Consider the following 24897-nt stretch of genomic DNA (forward strand, 5'->3'; position numbering starts at 1 on the left):
CAAGGGGACACCTGCTGTGGGTGTTGTGCGGCCTCCGGGCCCAGGCCACCCCCATGTCTCTGCAGCCTGCAAGCCTCTGCCATTCCTCTCTGCCCACCCAGGCTAATGGCCCTGTACCCACCCCCATCTCCCTTTCTGAATCACACACACAGCACATGCCACAGCTTAACTCCATACCCCTCAGTCTTTCGGCCACACAGTGCCCTCGCCCCAGCCCCAGCCCCAGCCCCAGCCGGTACACTCTGGCCTTACCTTTCTGCTGGAAGGCTGAGGAGACATGGCTCTCACATCCTGAAGAGCCCCTTACTTCCTCCTCTCTCAGGAAGCCCTCCTCACCTGGAGCCAGGTGATCACATAGTTGATCATCCTAACTTGGAAGGCTCTCAAGAGGGGAGGGGCCACTATTGGTAATCACATCTGACCACAAGCAAACCGAGGGATGTGGTCTCCTAACCAGAGCCCAAAGCTGAGGTCTCATGCTCCAATCAGCCTCTTCGTCGGTTACCTCACCATTCCGTGTGTTCCGTGGAACACCTGAGAGAGTCACAAAACCAAAACAGAAACTAAAAATTCCACATTGAAGTGACTTTAGGAAACTCTGAATTAACCCAAAATAAACAGATTTCTTTTCTGTAGGACTTCCCAAAATTAATATGTGTTGGTGAGAGTATAGCATGTCATGTCCCTCAAGCCCATTTGACCATGGAATCCTTGTGCAGAGAGAATCCCATGGAAATAACACACTTGATGCAACACTGTCCTAGACAAATGGAGTTGCTCCCAGAACTTATACTGTCCTACAGTTTAGTATTGCGATATGAGCACCAAGACTGAGATGGGTTTAGACCAGCTCTGCCTCTTTGCAGCTGGGTGCCATTTTGCATCAGGATGCTTTTGGGTTTTTGTTTGTTTGTTTGTTTGTTTTTGTTTTTTGAGAGAGAGACAGCACAAGTGTGGAATGGGCAGAGAGAAAGAGAGAGAGAGAGAGAGAGAGAGAGAGAGAGAATCCCAAGCAGGCTCTGAACCACCAGTGTAGAACCCCATGCGGAGCTCGAACTCATGAACTGCAAGATCATGATTGGAGCCAAAGTTGGATGCTTAACCACCTGAGCCACCCAGGCTCCCCAGGATGCTTTTGGCTGCAAGTAACAGATATTAGCAGGTATTGTAGTTTATTACTGTCATAGCAAGAACTCCTGAGCTAAGCACTTCCATTACAGCAGTGTCCTCAAGGACCCAGCTATTTTCCATTTCTTCACCCTGCCATCTTCAGCATGCTGCTTGTCTCCTCTGGTGGTCACAGGATGGCCACAGCAGCTCCAAGTACAGTACTGTGAAACAAAGACATCCAGCAAAGAAGGCCGTGTTCTCCTGTGTACGTCATTACCATTTATTCTTTTTGTTGTTGTTTTTTTACCATTCATTCTTAACAAGGAAAGAAATTTCCAGACGCACCCCCCTCCCCCGTACCCCTATCCCTGTAGAAGTCTTCTCCTCAGGTCTCCGTGGCCAGTAGGGTGACCAACCATCCTAGTGTGCCCAGGACTGACAGATTTCCAGGGACTCAGCACTACCAGTACTAAAACAGGGACATTCCTGGGCAGCTTCGAAGTTCATAACTGGGTAGGAATGGACCACATAATTTCCTAAATCAGTCATTGGATAGGGGAATGGAATTGCCATGATTAATTTAGACTAATCAGGATCACCCCCTGAGGCAAGAGAGGGGGGCAGCTTTCCTGAATATGGAATGATGAGCACCCAGGCAAATCCTACGAGGAAGAGGGGAAACGCTGTTGGTTGGCTAGGCAATCAGCAGGGCTGCCTTATCTGTAAAATGAGATACAGTGATAATCTCTGCTTAAGAGGTAGTGGTAGAGATTAGATAAAATGACATATGACCAGGCCTCCCATAGAGAACCAACAATAGCATCTTTTTTTTTTTTAATAGCATCTTTTTAGTAAGCACTAACTGTATGCAAAGCACTGTGCTAAAGGCACCACGTGTGTTGTCACTAGAGCCACAGAACATTCTAGGAGACAGGGATGTAAATCTCATTTTACAGATGTTCCTGAGACGCGCAGAGGTTAGGTGATTTGCCCAAGGTCATACAGTGAGGAAGTTCTAGAGCCAGGTCTCAAAACCAAGTCTGTCGCACATCACAATGCCCATTTTAATCTCTCTAGCCTCTGCTGCCTTACAGAGTTGTGCATCAAATGCTAATTTCCTTCCCTTTCATCTCCAGCTCTTGGCACAGGGCTCAGCATTTAACAAGCATTTATTCAAAAAAAATTTTTAATGAGTAGGTGGTAGCAGCTGATACTCGTTGCAACCATAGAGTTTACAAAGAACTTTGCTTGAATTTAGGGTTCTCTCCTCCAAATCTGGTCCTCTTCCAGGACGCCTTTTACCCGCACGTGGCACCAACATCCAACTAGGTGCACAAACCAGAAAACTAAAAGTCATCATCAACCTTCTTTCTCCCTCCCAGTCATCATCTCCAACCCATTGCCAAGGCTGTCTCTCCAACCTGTACACCTCTCTCAGTCCTCTGTGACCTCGGCCCACATTACCATCACGTGCTCACCTGAACTGCTACAAGAGCTCCCTAACTACCCACGGCACCCAGCTTCTCCCCCAGTCTCTTCTCCATGCACGGCCAGGGTGCTTGTCTCAGTTTCCGACCTGCTCACCTGCCTAATGCAAACCCTTAACATTCATTCCTTTGGGGATAAAGCTGAAACTCCGTAACACAGCCTGGCCTCTGCCTGCCTCCCTTGCCTCATCTTCTGCTGTCTCTGCTCCCTCTCATAGTCCATAGTCTCCCAACCACCTCCTCCCCTGACCTTCCTGAAGTCCCTCCTTCTTGTGCTTCCTCCTGCCTTGGAATCTTCGCACATGCTGTTTCCTCCATTCTCGCTTACCTCGGACCTTAGCCTGGGTGCTCTCCTTCTGCTGAGACTCCCTGACCACCATGACCAGGTCAAATCCTCTTGTCAGAGGCTCTTACAGCACCTACTCTTCTTTAATGGTCCCTTTGGCACAACTATCATTTTACATTTGCTTGTGAGTCAGTTTTTATTTATTTATTTATTTATTTATTTAGAGGGAGAGAGGAAGAGAGAGAATCCCAACCAGGCTCCACACTGTCAGCACAGAGCCCCACGTGGGGCTCAAACCCATGAACCGCAAGCTCACGACCTGAGCTGAACTCAAGAGCAGTCACCCAACTGACTGAGCTACCCAGTCGTCCTTGTGTTTGTTTTTTTTTATTATTATTATTTTTTAATTTTTTTTTTAACGTTTATTTATTTTTGGGACAGAGACAGACAGAGCATGAACGGGGGAGGGGCAGAGAGAGAGGGAGACACAGAATCGGAAACAGGCTCCAGGCTCTGAGCCATCAGCGCAGAGCCTGACGCGGGGCTCGAACTCACGGACCGCGAGATCGTGACCTGGCTGAAGTCGGACGCTTAACCGACTGCGCCACCCAGGCGCCCCCTGTGTTTGTTTTTAAAGTAAGCTCTATGCAGGGCTTGAACTCACAACCCTGAGATCGAGTCACAGGCTGTACTGACTGAGCCATCCAGATGTCCCTGCTTGTCAGTCTGTTTGATTGATGTCTATCCCTCAATTAGCCTGTAAGTTGGGTGTCTGATTTTGTTGACCTCTCTACAGCCTCTCCGATGCCCAGCCATGGACATCACATGGTATGTTTTCAACAAATGTGTGTTTCACTATTAACTGGTTGATTAATCAATTAGGGTTTCACCCAGAATTCTCCGAGCTCCCTCTGGGCAGGGCCCTGCTTTAAAGCTTTTGTGTCACCACCTCCCCCAGCAGCTCACACAAGGCTGGGCCTGGGGAAGTTTGTAATGAACACTCTGAGTGACGATGACCACGTGGTTGATAGGGATGGGGCTGCTTGTCAGAAACAACCTGTAAGGGAGTGAAGCATGTGGGACAATAAAGGGGAAAGAGCTGAGGATGGGTGTGGTCTCAGGAAACCCTAGTTTTGGTCCGATGAGGGAAGGAAATAAGGAGCATAAATCAAAGATTGCACGGAGGAGTTGTCCCTTCTCTGGGCAAGGAAGCCAGCAGTTTGTGTGTCCCTTCCAGATGGTGGTCAGTGATTGGGCTGTCCTGCCAACTGGACCCAAGACACCAAAGGTGAAAAATGTCCCCTCCTCCCTCCAATCCCTGTGCCCTGAGGTACCCCCTCCCTTCCTCAAACCCTCGTGTTGGTGTCCTTGGGCTGCTGAAACAAAGTACCATCAACTGGGTGGCTTCAAACATCAGAAACGTGTTGTCTCACGGTTCCGGAGTCCAGAAGGCTGAAGTGAGTGCTGGCCGGGTCACGCTCTCCCTGAGGGGTCTAGGGGAGGATCTTGGCCTGACTCGCTCCCAGCTTCTGGTGCTGGTGGCAGTCCTTGGTGTGGATTGACTTGTGACATCATCCCATCTCTGCCTCCATCTGTGTGTCTCTGTGTCTAAATTTCCTCCTTCTTATAAGGACCTCAACTTAATCACATCTGCAAAGATCCTATTTCCAGAGAAGGTCATGTTCTCAGTTATCAGGGATTGGGACTTGAACTTACCTTTGGTTGGGGGCAGGGTGTGGACACAATTCAATACACTACCCCAGAATGCCACAGTTAACCTCTTCCAAACCTCTTTTGAACCTGCCCTTTCTGTCTCTGAGGCCAAAGTCCTTTCCCTGGGAGCTCTCTTCTGACCCCTCAGCCTTTGTCAAAGACAAAGTTATGCTCCTCATGCCCAGGAATATGCCCTGATGAAACCCTTCAATTCACACAGCTGGCAGTTTTGACTGGAGCCAAAGGCTTTCACGCCTTTTCTCATTTAATCCTCATGGCAGCCTTGAGGAGACTTATTATTATCCCCACTTGACAGATGAGGAAATTGAGACCTGGGGAAGGTAAGTCCTTACACAAAGCCACACAGCAAGGCATGGCAGAACACAGAATTCTTATGCCAGATACCATACCCTTAACCACTGCGCTCTTACCACTGAAACACTTCCTTGGTGAGCTATCCGCCAGCTGCCAAGAGGGTTCGAGTAAACCCATCTGGCAACTTAGAAGAGTGTCGTGAAAAAACTAAGGGGATAAGAGAGACTACAAAACTGGGGGCCTGTGTTTGGTCACTAGGAGGACCCAGGAATAAGGAGTCACAGATTGCATTAGGAGATGGAAAACAGATGCATAGGAGAAGTTTGGGGTGACATTTCTTTAGGGAGGAATTTTCCATTGGTGGTATTTTAAAATTCATTTGATGATGATCTGGTATAAATTTGATTTTTCTCTGTCCTACTTCCACATGCCCCACTCACGGTTAACATCACTGTGTATCCTGGAGCCTGCCAGTGTTCTGGAAGCCAGTTTGTTTTAAATGATGTTCAGCACTGGTCATGCAAGCATGACTCCACCATGAACATGATTTCCTCTGAAGGGAAGCCTGACTGTTCGTCACGCAGGTGTGGTGATACTGAACAAGCTATTTTCTTCAGTTGAATGAGGTAACTCTTGCACGTCCGTGATTACTGAGACACTCCTCAAGACACGCAGGCCAGCCACAGATCCCTCGATGGATGCAGTCACTCGGAGTGGATTTACAACGACTCACTTTTCATTTAAGCATTTTTGCTGAGTGCCTACTCTGTCTTAGGCTCTATGTTGGGTACTAAGGATAGAGAAATAAGCCAGACTTAGTCTCTCCCTTCAAGGAGATCATGTTTTATTGGGGGAGACAGGCAATTACAACCAATGGGATCAATGCTTTGAGAGAACGCTATCAGTTGAGATTCTTAGTTGTACACACCGTAATCTACGCTTAAGTAGAAAGAGAAGAGAATCGGGCTCAGTGCTACACAGCTGAAGGTCAGGGCCAGCCAAAACGCCCAACCCGTTTTCAAGTGGAAACATCACCACCCTGCCACCTGTTGCTTAGCACCTATGTGAATGGCTGCCTATTAGAAACCCCTCCATGGGCACCCCCATCACAGATGCTTTTCAGGTGATGCTGTCTAACTGCATGCAGTCATCAATGTCCATTATGTACTTCTACCTCTGTGTCTTATCAAGGACATCTTATTTTTTTAAGGACTTTTTCTCTCGTTTTTTAATGTTCATTTATTTATTTTGAGAGAGAGAGAGAGAGAGAGAGAGCACGAGAGGGGGAAGGGCAGGGAGAGAGGGAGAGAGAGAGAATCCCAGCCAGGCTCCACATCGTCAGTTCAGAGCCTGATGTGGCGTTTGATCCCACAAACCATGAGATCATGACCTGAGCCAAAATCAAGAGTCGGACGCTTAACTGACTGAGCCACCCAGGTGTCCCACAAGGACATCTTCTTGATGGAATCTGAGCTGTAGAGGAATGTGGGAAATGTTTTCCAGCCTCTATGCCACAGGAAGGCAATCTAGAAGGGGTCGGGCAATTGGATATTTGTATCTGGGGTTCAGGAAAGATAAGTGGACTAGTGAACTGGGCCATGTCACAGAGGGTTTGCCTGGGTGCAAAGATTGGTGAGGATGGTAACCCAGACCAGGTACAAAGGTGCTTCCACTTCAGTTCACCACTGAATTCACCACTGAAACAGCAAATGAGGTGGTAGAGATAGAGACACAGTGTGAAGGTAGCTCCCTGATGCCTGCCTAACTCATACAGGAGTTAGAAAGTGAGAAATCCACCAGGGAAGGGGAATCCTGGCTGCTGCTGGCTACCGTTTAGTTCATTAGGCTAGAACTCTGCACTCAGGGATCTACTGATTGTCACGCAGGCAATTCCAAAATTCTATTCTGATATGGAGCAGTTCTAAACAATGAAATACTGAAGTGTTTTGCATTAAAACATAAGTGTTGATCAGGGGCGAACTTAAACCAGGGACACAGACAGAAAGTAGTCCTTCCTTCTCACCAGCCACTAGGCAGAAAGTGGAAAGCCTTGATTCTAGGTAGGGATATCTGGTCAGGAATGGATCCTTGCTTATAGATCAGGAGCTAAGGAGAGAGACAGCCACTGGTGAGTCTCCTCCTCTCCTGAGGAGGGGTGTGAGTGTGGACCCCAAGGATAAGAACCTAGCGGTTCATATAAAATAATTTCCTCCATATCTGCATCACTATTTCTCTCTTGTTATCACAGGATTTCAGCAAAATTTTGTAGAATACTTCTTTAGCATGCTTTGGGAACTACTTGTCCCAAAGATAAATGCACTTATCTAGATTTGATGAAGACTGAATTGACGAAAGGGAAAATCACACGGATTCAAGATGCATTAGAAATCTCAAGCAGGATACAGAGAAAGACATACATAATAAGCACATTGTGATAAAACTGCTGAAAATCAAAAACTAAGAGAAAATCTTAACAGCAGCCACAGAGATGCATTCCACTACTTTCAAAGGAGTAATAATAAGACCAATAGCTGACTTCTCATCAGAACCAATGGAAGTAAAAAGAGAATCATCTCCAAGATGCTCAGAGAAAATACTTCCTAACCTAGAATTCAACAGCTTCAAAAACATCCTAAAAGAATGAAGGAGAAACAGACATCCTCAAACTAGTACAAGCCAGGAGAATTCAGCAGCAGCAGACCTGCACAAAAGGAGACACTAAAAGGGTGTTTTCAGGAAGAAAGCAAGGGTTCCAGATCATATACCATATGTCAACAGTAGAAACAGATAAACAAATATATTCATAAGATGGGATATTCACAATATGTACATACACAAGAATGTCCGGGGGAACATTGTTCTTAATAGCCAAAATATTAATATCCAAATGACTACCAACATTCATACATGCAGTACTAAACTTCAATAAAAGTTAATAGATTTGTACTCCCATCCAAGATGGAGTCATAAAGGCTAGATTTACCCACCTCCTTGAAATAACAACAACAAAATGGACAAAATGTATGATATAAAGTTTTCAAGAGATTGGGTACTACTAGGCAAGGAATGGGATCCTAAGAGAAAGGAAAATTGTGGCAAGCTTTACAACTGCCCGGCTGACAGCCTAGAGAGAGTTTCCAGGCCACCGTGCAGGGAGGGGGAATCCCCGGTGAAGCCTGGAAGTCTCCCTGAGTTGAGTGGATGGAGTTGGGAATCTGAAAAGACCCAGTTGGTTAGAGTTTACAGGGCAGAGTGCCAGAGATGAAAGAGCTGCATAGAGAGAGAATTCTGAAGATTTTCAGAGGGTGTCCCTCAAGTGTTCAATTGAGTTGTGATCAATGCACACACTGGAGCCCTGATTCCGTCACTTTCCATCAATCAACATTCCTGCTTTGAGCACCTACTGTGAACCGAGCCAGAGTCAGGGCAGATCTCTTCCTGCCATTGAGGGGCGCCCAGTCTAAAGGGGGAAAGAAACCACATGCCCCTAAAGGGCACACACTGCCTGCAGAGTCTCAGCTGAGAGCCAGATTGATGTTCAGAAGCAGATGTGGAGATAAAAGAGAGCCTATTGCTCTGACCTGCCTCTCCCCTCTCTCACCCCAGCACCAGGCAGATGCAGGGGCACTGTGATGTGGGAGAGACAAACCAGCTCACCAGGGCCATGCCTGCAGGGTGGGGCCTATGTGAAGCCTACCCTCCCTGGGATGGGGAGAGAACCTCGGGCCAGGAAATGGGAGCTGGTACCCAACCCATCCCTGTTTGGCCTCTGTATCATATGATCTTAGAGGGCCCTGTCCTTTCTGGGTTTCCTCATCTGACCCCGGGGATGCTCTATGAGCAACTTTTGCTCTGAGGGAAGTTGCTGCCAGCTGAGTTTCTGAGCCTCAGTTTCCCTTGTCTATAAAGGGGACAATAATTCCCACCCAGCCTTGGGAGAACCTCCCAATTAAGAGATTGTTCTTTTCCTCCAGCCACTGCCAAAAGGGGATAAAGAAGCACCAGGGGTTTGTGCAGAGGTGAGGGGACAGACAACGGTTGACCGTCTAAGGCAACATGGGGTGAGGCAAGTGCTTTCCTCCAATCCAGCTTCTTTTATCTCTCCCCAACTTATCCACCCCACTGCATCCCAGGCTATTTTGTTAGTTCCCAGAATTCCCACGTTCCTCACTCAGTTCTGCAGTTTCTCCAGTGATGACTTGGGAATGGAGAGTGGCAGCCATCTTGGCAGGAATGGCAGCACCTCCCATTTTCACACCTGTCTCGCCAATCTTCACACCGCATGGTGTACTCTGCTTCCAATACGAACCCATCCTTGTAAGCCCTCAGAGAACAGTCTGGCCACAGCATCTATATGCAGATTTCACTCACACACAGCTCCTTAGAAGTAGAGTGGGCTTCCCTCCCAGCACACCCTCCTGAAGGCCTCCAGAGGGGCCTCATCATCCCAGTTTGTAGACAGGAAAACTGAGACCAGAGAGGAAGAATCCGAGTGCTCATCCTGCCATGAGAGAAGAGGAAGTCCAGGAGGGATGTGGTGTGTGGTGACAACTCTTGCTTTGTGTTTCAGGAGAGAGAACATAGCAGTGCGAATTTCTGTCAGATAGGAGGCTTCCCCTCACGTTCTTGATCCTCCCCAAACCAACCATGCCGCCTCCTCCCCCTCCCTCCTCTCATTCTCCCGTTGACCCACTCTCCCTTCTCTTCCAGGCACTGTCCAGAGTCTAGCCTTGGGCACGCGGCTTGCCCCACTGCCCTGGGGCCCAGCTCCTGCTCAGGCCTCTAACCCCTTCACCTCCCTGCTCAGGGCTCCTTCCAGGAGACTGCAGCTGAGGCTAAGAAAACAGCATCTCCCTGCAGTCCGCCTGCATCATGCCCCTACGCTGTTGGACCACCTCATGGCATCCTTGGCTTGCTTGTGCTCCCCACCTCCAGGCCCCACAGTCTCAAGTGGACTGAGCTCTGGGAAGCTGAGCAGTGAGGGAGGGCTGAGGCCTTGGGCACATCCCCTGCGCCTCCCCACCACCCAGCCTGCTTTCCTGGCCTATCTGCAGGCTGGACCTCACCTCCTGTCCCGGTCCCCCCCATCCGCATATCAAGACCCTGGAGCCCAGCCTCCTCCTGAGGCCCCTGCATATTCCAGCTAGCTCCTGCTCTGACTTTCCAGCTTCAACAGCACAGGACCAAGCGTGGCAGTGCTGTCTCCCAGTTATTTTACGCCCAGAGGAGGAGTTCCACCTATGCCTGATCACAAAGCTGGTACTGTCTTCCCAGGGATCCTTCCGCAGAGGGGGGCCACTTAACAGATACCTCCAGGAGACATGGGACCTCACTAAGGTAAGACTGGCAGGCCTCTGTCCTGTTCAGGGAACAGCTAAAGGAGTTTGGAGGCCCCTAAGAAACATTTCCCATTTTCCCTATGAAGTCTGTACAGTGTACCCAGTGTAGACTGTGTACAGTCAGTGTAGACCGTGTAGACTGAAGAGTGTGTCTGCCTATAGGAGAATGAGCGTGTGGGTCTGTGTGTGCATGTCTGTGTGTGAGAAGGTGTCTCTGTAAGTATGAAAGGGGCGTATATGAGTGGGTGGGAAGGAGAGGAGCCCCCCCGCCCCCTCCCCCACACCCTTCTTAGACCTCAGGGGAGGTGAGGAGAGTAAGGATCGAGCGCCATCTGGTGACCATGAGCTGCTAACTATAGGCCACCAACCACTTCACCTCTTTTCTCTTGCCCCTCCCACTTCCACAACACAACTACATAGAACTGATCTCAGATCCTTCTTTTGGGGCTCCAACCCACTTGCTCACCACTCCTACCCCCTACCACACTCCTACAGAGACAGAGACTCTGACCCCCTGAATCTCTTGCCTCTCTCCCAGAGAAAGAGCCATTGGAGGGGATTCAGGTAGGCAGGGCTCACATCTCAAGCTTGCGGATTACTTCTGTGAATTGCAAGCTACTTGGCTACAGAATGAAATAACGGTACCTACTCCAAAGAATCATTGGAAAGTTTTATGTAAAATGAAATCATTAAGTTGGAAGGGCTGGGCAGCTACAAGAAGCCATGGGGCTAAGTCTAGTGTTTTCAGATCAGGTGGGACCTGCCTTTTGACTCTGTGCAGACCCCCTCCTCCTACCTGTCTTCTCATTCATCCTCCCGCCCCTCCTCCGACCTTCCCCTCCCCTGGCAGCCCCAAACTGCTATTCCTTCCTTCTTCCCAAGGAGCTCACCTCCTGCTAGGGACTCCACCCCACACCTGGTTGCAGGTTAGAGTAGCAATGAGCAGCCACCTAGGGCTGTTCGTGGGACCCACATTCCACCCCCTAGTCCTCCCTCTGTCCTCACCTCCATGAAGTCTTGAATCCCTCCCTCCCTCAGCCAGCCCAGGGCACAGAGCATCAGCTCTAGAACGATCCCTGCCCAACCTCAACCCTGCAGTCCTTTCTCTACTTTCCAGCAGGATCTTTCTAAAATGCATGTCCAAGTCACTCTCCTACTGAAAACGTTCGCTGTCCCCCCACTGCTCACAGAGTAAAGCCAAACTTCACAGCCTGGCATTCGAGGCTCTCCTTGGTCTGGCTGTACTTCCCTCTGTCTCTTCATTCCCTGCGTGCTGGTCACTCCCCTTTTCTGTGCCTTTAATGAGCAGTTCCTTCCACCAGGAGTGCTTGGCCCCTTCTGCCCACAGGAACACAATACCTGTTCATCTCCCAAACCTCACTACTTTGCTTCTCAGGGTTATAATCCTGCCTGGAGCCCCATGGCCAAGCATCCCATGGGGTTGTCAGGTCCCATGACCAGATCTTCCTGACCAGGCTGTTAGACTCTCCAGACCAGGGACAAGCACAATTAGCTCTTGGCTATTGTGGTCTTGGTATGGGGTCTTGCATGCACGAGGAAAGACTTGTGAGCTGTCCCCTCAGGTGGTGAGAAAGGATGTGTCACACAAGGGCCTCAAGTGGGATTAAATGTCCTCAAGTGTGGGTTGAGCTGGGGACAGACAACAGATGCAGGGAAGGGGAGTGAGGTCCCTGAAGCGTGCACACAGGCTGTCTGTGCTCCTCCTTTGTTCAAGGGCTGGTAGAAGAGAGTCACACATTTGAAGTGGGCGGTGGGGGGGGGGGGGGGGGGGGGGCACAGGCAGAGGAGCACCTATGTCAACCCACACCAATGCTGGTGTTAGCTGCGCACCATTACAAGAGCTGTCCCCTGTCCGTCCCTTGTCAGCCTTGGACCCTATCAGGAACTGACCTGCCTCTACCTGGGGGTCCACTGGTCAGCCTGGGTCCTGTGCTGTAAGAGGACAGAGACACATGGGGGGAGCCCAAAGCAGGGGCTGGGCAAAGGAGGGGACAGGACCCCAAGTTCTTAAGGGAAGGCTAGCTGCCTGGAGACCATAGCCCAGAAGAGCAGATACCAAACAGTGACAAGTTGTGGAGCAGGAGAAACAGATAGGCTCTGTGGTCCCAAAGGCTGGCACCTGGGGCATTGTAGGTGTCACAGGATGGCCCCAATCATCTTCTCCCAGTCCTTCTTTCCTCCATCTCCTAGGAAAGGAAATCCCAGTGTTCGGCCCTTAATATATCAACCGTTACTGATCTGGAAGAGATGAACAGGGAGAGGAAATGGGGGGTGGATGTAGGCGAGAGAGGGGGTGGGTTTAGAGACTTTTGCCTGTCAGATCCTCCTTATGGTCCAATCTGGGATCTGCCCCTCTCTATCTGTGCAGAGGCAAACACTCTCACAACCAGAAGAGCAAGGAACTAACTCCATAGACACAACCCAGGGTTGCATCTGGTGTACAGTCAGACTCAGGGGAGGATTTATGGGGACACAGATAGGGAAGAAAGGAGGGGGTTCAGAGGCCCAGGCCCTGGCTATATGGGTATTCATGACCAGCAAGGCAGAAGACAGAGGGTTTAGGAGGAGCTCTAGGCTGCCTCCTCCAGGCAGCCTCCTTGATTGCTTCAGCCCCTCAATTCTTTTCTTTCTAGTCCACAATCTCTGCCAGCCAACATGCCCTCTCACTGCTCCATGCCCAGGTCTCCTCATCTGCCGCCATATCTCTAAGCCCCTACAGTCTGGCACAGGAGGTCTGCGACTCTCCTATAAGAGGGGCTAGACACAAGGGCTGGAGGCTCCAGTAGCTAAGGAGTTCTAAAGGGCATTTGCCTACCCCAGTTCTGTTCCCCTCATCCCCAAGTACAATATCTGGAAATAGCCCCAAGGGGGAGGGTTGGTAGAAAGAAATAGATTTATTCTCATGTACAAAGCGGTCAGCCCACGGGACCATATACAACAGTTGCACAGAATCCTAGAAAAACGCATCTCTCTAAAGGCAACTCAGAATAGGTAAGGCAGGTGGCCCCCCTCCCCCCACCCCACAACACATACAGAACAAAACAGAGAAGGGAGATGCCAGCAGCCGGGCTGACCCAAGAAGCCCAGCCCTATGGGGGGTCTCCCAAGCCCCAGGGCACGGGTAGATATGGCCTTGAAGAAGATAGGAGCCCTGCCAGTCGGCCCTGTCAGGGCTGAGGCAGCCCTCTCTGGCTGCAGGAATGGGGAAGGGGCTTGGACTAAGTGGGGGGGGGGACACTCAGGGGGCCACTGAAGGACTCAGGGTTGGCTCTTTGCCCTAGGGTGGCAGGGACATTCCATGGCTTCTCCTGGGACTCCACAGAGCCATGGGGACTTTGATATCTAAAAGGGGTCTTAGAAAACAGATTGTCCCACCCTCCTGTCTCACCTAGATAGGGGAAGTGACTTGCCCAGGGTCACACAGCCAGGGGAAGAATTATTGACTCAGTTGGAGCCTGTCTTCCAGCCCTGGGATCCTTCCTGCCCACCATTCCTATCCTGCTTTCTCCCTGACCCCCCTCTGCCCAAAGCACTGAGCTGCCCCTCTGGCAGCTCCCCAGGTCCCAGTGCCCACCATAAGTATGTGGCGATCCCAAGGGGCACCTTCAGCGGCCCCGTGGCTATTTCTAGTTGTCCAGCAGAGCTAATGACTGTTTCTAAGACCTATTCTCTGCTCATTCAGATGTCCCACCTTCTCCTTGCATGAGGACCCTGGAGAGGGAAGAGGGCACAGATCTAATGGGGCAGGAATGGGGCCCAGGAGAGACCATCCAGGCTGCCTCAGAGGAGTGGCTGGGGAGGATTTGCCAAGATGTGGTCAGAAGTGCAGAGCAGGGCTCGCTGCTCATCAGTCACCCCTGTGCTCTCAGAGGACAAATGACAAAATCTTGGTGAGGCTGGAAGTCTTGCTTCCATTATACAGACAGGAAAGCTGAGGCCCAGAAAGGTCGGTACTTGTTCAGGGTCACATGGTAAGTCCTGGTCTAGAACCTAGGACCCGTGGCTCTGGTCCCAGGGCACCCGGCCAGGCCAGTGGGGGGCTGTGAGAGGAGGCCTGGGCAGGGAAGGGTCCTGGGGAGGGGGGGGGGGGCTCACTCAGCATCAAGGCTGAAACAGCCATTGACAGGGGCCCCAGTGCCATCCAGCTGAGGCACCTCGTACTCCTCATCCAGGAAGTCCAGCGAGTTGTTGCTCGGGAGGCCGCGGATGGTGAATTTGTGAGACACTTTGGTCCAGTGCTCACGGTTAGAGGCCACACGTTCATATAGCTCTGCCGCCTTGGGGAACAGGTCCTGCAGCAGCCTGGGGGTGCAAACGGACATGGACAGGGTCACAAATCAGACTGTGAGTAGCAAGAAGGATTAGGGCTCTACCGCAGGAAGAACTTGCACGAGAGTGTGAGGCATAGGACTGGACGCTCAAGGAGAAAATGAAGTGAAGGGCCCGTTTATGGGCCCACAGGAGATAGCACCTGCATCTGCTGTGACTGCCACAGCCAGCCCTGTCCCCCCCAACCCCCAGCAGACCCCCTGAGCTCTCTCACTTGTAAATAGGCATCGCGATATGCTCCATAAAGCTGATCTGCAGCTCAGGGATGTAGGCCTTCTCCCGGTCCATCATCTCCATCGGTCTGTTGCCCATGGCCTTCTCCTGCAGGCAGCGAGTCATCAGGCCTGGTCCCCTCCTCCCTCCATCAGGTACCAGGATGAAGCTAACCCAGCCCCTCCCAGCCCCAGCCCAGGATCCCTCTCCCCACAACCTGGCACCAGCAGTCACTCCCCACTTACCAAGTCTCCCTGGGAGAAGAACTCTTTGTAGATCAGCTCCTGAAAGGCCAACACTCTCATCACAACTTGTGTGTGGAATCCGTCCACCTGAGCTCCTCTACAGCCCATTCCCAAACTGGCAAACTGAGGCATCCCTCAGCCCTCCTTCAGGGTCTGTCCGCACCATCCCCAGTTTGGCAGGGGGATGGCCCAGATGGGGAGGAGTGGCTGGGTTCTGGTCCACCTTCCGCCAGCCACTGACTTGCTGTGTGACCCCTGGTGAGTCCATGCCCCTTTCTGAATCTCCCCATCTGTCACCCGAGGTGGTCTAGGTTTCTGTCTCCCCAAAATATAGCCAGGCTGAGCTCAGCACAGAGAGGGTGAGCAAGATGCAGGAGCCACAAAGAACTTGGCGGGGTGTGCAGCCTGCACCCTCCCAGGGAGGGGCAGCACTTACTGCGATCTTCCTCGTAGTCTTCCAGCCCTTGGTCTGGTCAGAGAGGTCACAGGAGGTCATAAGGAGGCAGAGGAGGAGGCTATGGTGTTGCTTGTTCGTTCGGTCATAACCCACTGTTGGGGAGAGCGTGTGGTCAAGGAGAGGAGGCCCCACCCCCTCTCTCTGAGGGCAAGGTCCCCAGGGCCCACCTATGTGGTCCATGAAATTCGGCACCCTGGGTGGGAGCCAAAGGGTCGGTGCTGCATCTGCCTGGGTTTGGTGGGTTGATGCTGGAGAGAGTAGGTCTCTCTCAGCACATCCCCCTCTTGGTGGTCCTTTCCCAACCCCAAGGTCTGGGCTTTAAAGACAGGCACCTTCGGCCATCTTCTGGAGGTCCTTGAAGATGCGGAGGTGGTGGGCCAGATCGGTGGCCAAGATGATGTCCCGCATCAGGTCCAGCATACGCTGATAGTCCTGGGCCAGGGTGGGCAGGGGAGCGAGGAGGTGTCAGGGCCTCCTGTCAGACACCCCCACCCACTCCCTCGGCTCCTTCTCCTGCCTCAGGCCAGCTCTGGGCTCCCACTCCCTCACCCCCAACCCTAGCCCCATCACCTTCCGGGAGAAGTGGTCAAAGATGTTGCAACCATGGGTGTTGAGGATGGCGATGGCCTGAGCGAAGTGGTGCCTCTGTGGGGAGAGGAATGATGGGGGCCCAGCTGGGGCCGGGGGCTCTGCTGACCACTGATGCCAAGAGAGGGAGCAGGACCAGTGCAGCCCCAGCTCCCAAGGTGAGCAGAGCAGGCAGAAACGGGGAGTCGGGGGTCCTAGTTCCCTTTCTGGGTTCTGTTTCAGCCCTCTGTGTGACCCGGGCAAGTCCTCGCAGGCTCTGAGCTTCAGATCCCTCAGCTGTCACATGAAGGGACATGACAAGGCAAGCTCTGAGGACTTCTCAAACCGGGATGATTCTGAAATGATCCATTGGAGTCCTAGACACTAATTCATGCAGCAAACATTTGTTTGCTGACAAAGAAAGACAGTGATGAGGTGAGGGCAAGGTCCCTGTCTCCAGATGCTGAAGGGCTGTCATTGAGAGAAAGAGCAGGCTGAGCACAGAATGCAGAGGGCAGAAGTGGGGCTGCCACAAGGCCTCATGGGAGGGAGTGAGCCCCTCATCTCCCAGGGGTATGCAAGCAGGGGCAGTCTCCAGAGGGATGTTGTAGCAGGCAGCAGGGGGCAAGGTGACCTTGTCCCAGGTTTAGCTCCTATTCTGTGCCAGACCCCATGCCAAGTGCAGGGAATTCAGAGAGGTCTCAGATTTTGTCCCTGCCCCAAGAAGCTCCCATCCTGGGGTGGGCAGACACAATTCAAACAACCTAAGGCAAAACTGGGTGTGATGGGAGGTGGAGCCATCCCAGGCCTGGTGGAGTGGGGGTGGAACAGGGTGTTCCCAGATATGCCAAGAGAGACATGCTAAATACAAGTGCTCCCTGTGCAAACCTGGGCTCGGGCAGGACCTTCAGGCTGACCCACATTCCATCCACACCTGCACCCCTCCAAGCCCATCCAGCAAAATGAGCCCGACATGCCCTGGGGTATGGCTACAGCTCTCACAGCCTGTCTGGAGAGCACGGCTTGGGAACAGGAGGAGCTGGGTCATGGTCTAACTATGTAAGTCACCAGCCTTAAGAGGATGATGGGCACAGGGATATTGGGCAGAATGGTGGTACCTCCATGACAGAGCCCTCGGAGCTGTAGAGAGCAGCCAGCACAGATTTCTGGAAAATCCCGGGAAATCTCCATTACTCCTTACATCCAGATGCAAGTGCCTGCCATATTAGGCTAGGCATTGCCCTGTCCTCCCTGCCCTCACCATTCCCCCACCTCAGAGCCCAGGCAAAGCCTTGGAGAGCCTCCTCCCATCTCCAAACCGGCTCCCGGTCCCACCAGCTCCCATCTCTCCTCAGGCTGGAGGAATGAGACTCCCAGATGCCCTGAGGAGGGTGCCCACTCTGAGGAGGGCAGAATCTTACTGAGGCCACCTGGAAGGAATTGTTTGTGCCTCTGTGGTCCAAGTCATGACACATGCAGGAAATAAACAAGGCGAAGATCTCGATGTCCCTGGTTGGGAGGCAGAGGGGAGAGGGAGATCAGGCCCCTTCCACACATCCAGAGGAAGAATGGCTACATGAGATGTCCAGGAGCCACCAGACAGGAGCCGGGGACACCTGGGTCCCCTTCTGGGAAAGCAGCCCTGGTTTGGAGTTTGACAGGCTCACTGCTCCATGAGTATGGGACATGTGACTGTGAGCAAGTCCCACCTGGAAAATGGGGCAATGTAGCCTTCCTCAGAACCATTAAGAGGGATCGTGGGAGGTGGTGTATGTAAAGTGCCTGTCATCCTTAGGTGCCTCCCCTATCCCAAAGCAGGGGACTGTAACAGCTGCCAGACTTGGGGGTCAGTGCAGACACTCACTCGAGGTAGTTGGTAAGCTCCAGATTCTTGTAGAGCAGGTAGCAGAAGTGGGAGACAGAAAAGGCATGCATCCAGTTGTGGTAGGGGGGATCCCGGTAGCCCTTCTTCACCATCAAACAGAACCTGGCGGAGGGGAGAGGGCAGCAGAGGGGCCTCAGGCTCTCCTCTTTCAGGAAGCCCTTCAGGCTGTGCCTTGCCCCATTCCTTCCCTTTACTCATGGTCCCAGTGCCTGTGAATTGCCTCTCACTCACGGATCCTCTCCACTCCCACAGGCTGGGCCACTCCTAGTCGTCCACAGAGACCCCTTCCCAGAATGCTGGGGCAATGGATGTGAGAGTAGAGGACAGAGGGAGGCAAAGACCAGGGCTGCCTGCACGTGGAGGGGAGGGCTGGGGCACACACCGGGCCAGAGTTGGGCAGTCAATTTTGTAGTTATTGATGAAATTCATGTCCTGCAGCATGCTCAGGATGGCCTGGAGAGAGTAGAAGGGAGGATTCAGAGGGACTGTCTGTTTCAAAATGGGTCCCCTGCCTTGCCCCTTCTTGAAGCTTCCAAACTTTTGGAATCTTAGAACTTTAGATCTGAACTGGAGAACCATAAAATGGTAGAGACAAGCATTCTCGGAGCCACGAACTTTTAGAAACGGGACCGAAGAACTCTTGGAACCAAACTCACACAAAATCTTAGAAAGCTAGGGAGGGAGGCGCCAACCCTGAGGCCACGTGCCCCAGGCATTGTGGGCTCTGGAGCAGCCCTTGGCGATCACCCAGTCCAGCCACTGAGCCCTGGGCAGGCCCTGTGGCCCACACTGGCAGACCACATGCCCACTCCATCTCTGAGGGAGGCTCGCTAGCTTTTGGTGATGACTCTGTCTTGCCAGGAAGTTCCTATCCACATCTAACTTAAATCTCTGGCTGTACACCCTCCACCTATGCAGTCAAATGGGGGGAGGGCCAGCTCACCATGGAAGTGTCATCCTCGGGCAGAGAGCGAGGAGTATAGGTGAAACTGGCAAAGTTGGAGTCAATGGCAGCCACAGGCTGGATCCCATCATGGAGAAGTTTGGTGTATTCATCATCAGAGACCTAGAGGGGAGCAACCAGAGTATTAGAAGATGGCCTCCACCCCCATCCAGTGTCCTCACCCTCAAAATCCCACAGTGGGAGGGAGCGCCCTGGCCCAGAATGCACCCACGGCAGGGCATGGATACTCCAATCCATGGGGTATCATTGGCAGGAGACCACTGTGGTACAGCCCACCTACTGTGCCTCCTCGCCTGTGACAGCCCTCGTCTGTGACAGCCTGTCCTCAGCAAAGACACAGAAACACCACTTCGGGACACCACCAAACAATGCCAGCCTTTCATAGACACTAACTTGAGGATTCTTTCTTTTGGGGCTAACATCCCAGAGTCTAACCTTAATCCTTCCTATCACAGCTTTGACCCTATCCACAGAGCCTGAGACCTTTTGGTTTGGACACAGGGAAGAGGAAAATGACCACCACACAGTCTGAACTAAAGCCCAGGACAGCTTTTCTGAAACAGGGTCTGGGAATGAGACAGAATATCAGCAGGCTACGGAAGCATGCATGACCACTGAATGTAGGCGAGCTGTGGGAAGGGCCCTGAGTGAGCTTCCTAGCCTTCAGTAATTCTCAAGGTGGGAGTCATCACCGGATATGGGGAACACCTGGCCAAACCAAGTTCCTCCCCGCGATGGGTCCTGCTGCCAGCCTTGGAGCTGAACTGGAAACTGCTTGGAAGAGGCTGCCCCAGAGGAGAGCAGGAGGCCAGGCATTGCTTTGAATCTATCTTCTTATCTTCAGGAAAGGGTGATCAGAAAACCCAGGCTGGTCCTGGGCCCCCGGGGAACTGGGAGGCAGGGAAGAAATAGGTGGGCTGCAGGGGACCCTGGGATACTGAGAAGAAGGACAGAAGCTCCGTGCAGGCCTCACCTTCATGTGGTACATCATCATCTCGTTGGCTAGGTGGCTGCGATACTGGGCCTCATTCACTTTCTTGTATAGGAGGGACTAGGAGAGAGAGGGAAAGATGGGGCTCAAACTAGGTGGCTATGAAACTCAGAATGCCCAGGACTGGGACAAAAGGATCATATAGGCCACCCCCCCCCCCCCCGCCCCGTTCCTGTCCCATGCTGGCTCTAGTTTAAGCTTTCAAGATCCAGCCAGAGTAGGGACCCCCCCTCTGACTTTCACCCATACCTTCCCCCCTTGCCCCTCCTCCCCAGGTCCTCTTAGCATTTGATCTGGCACTTTGCACCCCCTCCTGAGCCTGCCCCAGTCTTCAGTCATGGAGCCTGAGTCCCACAGCAGAGACAGAGACGCAAGGAATGGGTTAGCCTCAGGAACCTAGTGGTTGGATTCCTGGCTCAGAGCCAACTCTGGACAATGAGACCCAACATTTCCCAAAAAGAAGCTGACCAGGGGCTCGGGTTGAGGCTGCTTGGCAAAGAGGGTGGGTATTAATGACAATTGGGGTTTCCCCCGATCCCAGGAGGCTAACTTGGCAAGATAGGAAACAGTATCCCCCCCAATTTTCAGATGGGAATCTGAGGCTAGAGGTGACCAGCAGGAACTGAAGGCTGCACAGCAACCCAGCAACAGAGCTCAGACTCACAGGGCCCGTCTGGACACAGCCAATGTGAAGGTGAACAGAGGGTCCTGCACCGGCCCTGCCCTTTCCCCACTCACATGGGCTATGCTGATGCCACAGTAGATGGAGAAGGCGGTTGCCAAGTCCTCGTCGAACTTGCTGAACCATGGTCCGTTAATCTTGTTCACCAGCTCGGCCACACCGATGACCTCTGGGGGCCGGAGAGGGGCTAGGACCGGCTGCTGGATGTGTCCGGCGGCGTCCGCCCTCCCAGGGTGTCCTCAAGGGACGTCCCAGCCAGGGTAGTCCCGTCCTGTCCTTTCCGCTCCCGGATGCTAAGGCGGTGGGGAAGGGTCGCCGACCCTCCGCTCGGCTCCGCCCCATCCTGCTCAGGCCCCGCCCCCGCCCGAGCCCGCCCCACTTCCCGGAGCTGCCCGGAGCTCGCACCCTGGTTCTCGTTCTTGATGGGGAAGCAGAGGATGTTGCGCGTGCGGAAGCCGGTGCTGTCGTCCACGCCACGGTAGAAAAGCGGATGAGCGTACGCGTCCGGGATGTTCAGGATCTGACCGGTGGTTGCCACGTGGCCCGCAATGCCCTGGTCAGCCGGGATGCGGATCTCGTAGCTCTGCCAGGGCAGTGATGGAGTAGAGAGGAAGTCAGCGGCCGGCCACAGAACGGACCATGGACTGTCCCGCTTCCTCCTCCTTGGGCGCCTTGTGGACTCCCGGCCCCCAGGACTACGGCCACACACTCCCTCCGCGCGCCCGTGCCTCACCTCGTCATCCACCACGCCCCCGTCGAACACCTTGGCCACCAGCTCATTTTGATCCAGCAGGAACACGGAGCAGCTGTGGGGAGACAGCCACGGTCCACAGGTCCCTGACAGCCCTCTCCGACCACCCCCACTTCTCACGACTTTAGGCAAAGCCTAGATTTCTGAAGCCTGAAAGGTGCTATCCATTATGAGAGACCCTCCTGAGGGCTGGCTGACTCCAGACATTAGTTAATCCCAATGATTTTTTTTCTTGTAGTGCCTACTATGTGCCAGGCACTGTGTTAGGAGCTGGGGACCCAGGGCCAACAAAGTGAGCCCTGCCCCTGCTATCATTGAACGTTATTAGTGAGGGTCACAGGCATGAAATAAAGGATCACACAAAACATGATAGCGTCCCGCAAGAAGGCAGTGGAGGGGAAAAAAGAAGCGAAGAAGGAAGGGGATGAGGACCCAGGACTGGGGCCTCTCTCACCTTACCCTGGGGTAGACTAACTTACATCTCAGCATTGCTGAGGTTTCTGGCCTCTGTGATGATCTCCTGGAGCAGGACAGAGACATCATCTGTGGGAGGGAGAAGCATGGAGGGCAGTGGTGAGACCATGCCGAGGCCAAGCCCTGCCACCTCTCTTCCCCAAAATGCCAGTCCCCGCTCCCACCCACAGCCAGGCATGGAGGCCAGTTCACTCACCCAGGTGAGTAAAGAGGTTCTTTGCCACTTGGAGAAGAGCCTGGAATGGAGGAAATGAAAATCATAGGGGTTCACATTGCAGAGGTGTCACACCTTCCATCCCCCTGCTTCCAGTAGCTCCAGGGTCTTCTCATGCCCCCTTTAGGGCTCTCTGGACAGGCTGGGGACTGGCACAGTCTAGTTATATCATTTGGCTACCAAGTGAAGGAGTGAAAGTATAGCCCCAGTGAAGGTGCCCAGTAATCTTGAATCTCAGATGCTCATTCACCTCTGCTCTAGCTGCCCAGATGTTGCTGTAGTACCCAAGTTGAACACTAGAGGACGGTCACATACAGTGCCTGCAGCCAGCGGCGCCGTCCTGAGGACCCACCGACCTACCTCTTTAAGAAGCCTCCAGGGCACCTAGGTAACCTTCCTGCCAAGGGTCCAGAAAGACATGGGCTTTTCCCTTATGGATGACGCTCTGGGGCTGAGAGCTGGGCGACTTCAACCCCAAGAGTGGCTCCTAGAAGGTCACTCACCTGGCACTCACACTTGAGCTTTTGCTCTTTCTGGAAGGCCAGGGTGCTGGTGAGCACCGTGCTAGTGTAGTGGAAGCAGTGCTGGATCACATGCTCATCCTGGTCCGTGAACCTGGGGCAGAGGGCAGAGGTCACTGGAGAGGCAGTGGACGATGGACTTCTCCCTGTTTCTCCTTACTTTCATTTCTCCAGGAAGCCCACTCAGAGACGCAGTAGCTAACCATCACTCCCCTCTACTGGGGCTGTTCCCTGCACAGGCAGCTGGGCCAGCTTCCCCCTCAGACTTGGGGCTCCCTGAGGGGAGGACTCTAATCCTCCTCAGACTATTGTTGATTGAAGCCAGAGCCATGTCTCCATCCTCTGACTTCGGATTTTTCCAGACTGAGGCTGGGTCTCTTCTCTCGGACTAGAGACTTGCCCAGGCCAGAGGTGGATATTCTCCTGCTCTTCCCAGGGGCCCTTCCCAGGGCCTCACGAAGTACCCTGTCTTGTCCAGCTCCTGCCACTGTCCTACTCACCCTGAGTCTGCAGGCCCTGATCTGGTGCCTCCATAGATCCTGAGGTGTTTGTGAGGAGGGTAGTGCCCACCTTACTCAGACAGCTAGCCCCAAATCCTTTTTGAGGTTATTCAATCTGGCCACCAAATGACTCATCACTAGGGAGTTTTGTGGGGCCGGATGGACCAACTTGGGGCAGGACCTGCTCTGGGGAGATGGGTTAGCCTCTCCATGTGGGCGTCTTCGGAGTGAGGGGGAGCAGGGAGCACACCTCAAAGATCTTGACCTTCTCTCTGCCCCCAGATTTCCCTGCCTAGGCTTCTTCCCATTTTATGGCTGGTCTCAGTGCTCCTCTGCCAGGATATCCCCCACTCATGCTTGCTGCCCAATGATTTGGGTCTACATCCCCATCCCCACCAGCCTGTGTCTGTCTCCCCACCTTCCCTACCAGCCTGTGTCTGTCTCCCCCTTCCGTACCATGACATTTGAGGCCCCTCAGTCTGGTCCCACTCACCTCTCTCCCCTAATCTATGGGTATCTCTCATACTAAGCCATACTAAGATCCTCATCGTTCTGAGAAAACCTCAGTCTCTTTCACACCTTCACGCTTTTCCCCACACTGTTCTCTCTGCCTAGAATACCTTTCCCACCCTCCTCCCTCTTGGCCCTGAAAATAAACTCCAAGTCTTGAAGGCAGGGACCATGACTGTACCACCCAGTGCAGAGCCTGGTACCAGGGAGTTATATGGGAGGTGTTTGCTGAATGTTTTAACTATACTCTACCTCTGCCCTGGCCACCAGCCCCATCACATGCCCGGCTCAAGGGACTCTGGAGTCCCTGTTCTCTGGGCTCCAGGCAGCTTGTCCGCAGTCACTGCTCTGAGCTGAACCCCACCTTGGCTCATGCAATCATTCAGCACTCACTCCCTGAAATATGTGGGACCCAGAGATGGCCACAAAGTTGTCACCAAGGCCCCATCTCATTTCCCTTCTGACACCACCTTTCCTCCAGGTTTAGGGCCATCTCAGAACCCAGTCTCACAGACAGCAGCCCCTAATGAGCCCCTTCCCTCTGTACTCCCCTCCCCAAAGGCCTTTCCGGGGCCACCTGACCAATGCAGGGCTGGATACAGTAGGTGCCCAACTTGTGTTTATTGAATGGTGTCAATGCTCCCACCGCTAGGATACCAACCACAGATGACACAGATCCACATCCTCCCTGCCTCAGCAAGTTCTACTTCATCTCTGTCTTCACTTCTCCAGGCCTGTCCAACTGCCTACAGAGCTCTGTGCTGGCGGGTCCTGCTACTCAGGTCTATGACTTTCATATCTCTGCCCCACCTATGCAGACTCTGTCCCTGTGCTTCTGACATCTCTATAGTCCCAACATCCCGGTCTCCACTTTCTGCAGGACCTTCAGGCCCTCAAACCCAGTCTGCTTGCTTGAGCCCCAGGGGCCAAGCTCTTTGTCAGTATCTCTCTGCATCCCAGAATCAGGACCCACCCCTCACCTGCCTGTTTCTCCCTCCCTATATGATCCAGGCACAAACTGCTAGACCATCTGGACCAACTCTGGCAGCATTCACATACTGAACCTTCACCCAGGATAGACATGGCTAATCAATCACAGCATTGTTTCTCACTAAACTAATATTCATTCTCAACCCACTGTTTCAGGCAGCTACCACCAAGTAATGAGTTGGAGTAGAACGCCAAATCTATTTGTGATACTACTTTTAGACCCCAATCTGACCTCAGTTCTTGCAAAATGCTTCCTAAGCCTCTTTACCTGACTCTGCCCTGCCCCTCCATTTCAAATGATTCTTATAGCTGCCCTATCAGTGTCTCTAAAGC

The 24897-nt window shown here is 52.8% G+C and overlaps 1 protein-coding gene across 3 annotated transcripts in view; it reads right to left on the reverse strand.

The window, feature by feature from the left end:
• Positions 1-13146: 13146 nt before the first annotated feature.
• Positions 13147-24897, reverse strand: part of PDE2A (phosphodiesterase 2A) — a 94048-nt gene continuing 82297 nt past the window's right edge. For all 3 annotated transcript variants that reach the window (XM_040489244.1, XM_040489246.1, XM_040489245.1), the window contains 18 exons: positions 22547-22658; positions 22026-22065; positions 21835-21898; positions 21338-21410; positions 21010-21187; positions 20661-20773; positions 19905-19982; positions 18911-19033; positions 18350-18420; positions 17947-18069; positions 17504-17591; positions 17201-17248; positions 16086-16160; positions 15848-15947; positions 15495-15607; positions 15059-15097; positions 14815-14921; positions 13147-14573 (listed from right to left, as the gene is read on the reverse strand). In XM_040489244.1, coding sequence (XP_040345178.1) covers positions 14363-14573; positions 14815-14921; positions 15059-15097; positions 15495-15607; positions 15848-15947; positions 16086-16160; positions 17201-17248; positions 17504-17591; positions 17947-18069; positions 18350-18420; positions 18911-19033; positions 19905-19982; positions 20661-20773; positions 21010-21187; positions 21338-21410; positions 21835-21898; positions 22026-22065; positions 22547-22658 — 1756 coding nt within the window. In that variant the 3' untranslated portion in view covers positions 13147-14362. The remainder of the gene's footprint in view (positions 14574-14814; positions 14922-15058; positions 15098-15494; positions 15608-15847; positions 15948-16085; positions 16161-17200; positions 17249-17503; positions 17592-17946; positions 18070-18349; positions 18421-18910; positions 19034-19904; positions 19983-20660; positions 20774-21009; positions 21188-21337; positions 21411-21834; positions 21899-22025; positions 22066-22546; positions 22659-24897) is intronic.

Source organism: Herpailurus yagouaroundi, unplaced genomic scaffold (genome assembly GCF_014898765.1).
Source record: "Herpailurus yagouaroundi ecotype Mexico unplaced genomic scaffold, PumYag 180, whole genome shotgun sequence".
Taxonomy (NCBI): domain Eukaryota; kingdom Metazoa; phylum Chordata; class Mammalia; order Carnivora; family Felidae; genus Herpailurus; species Herpailurus yagouaroundi.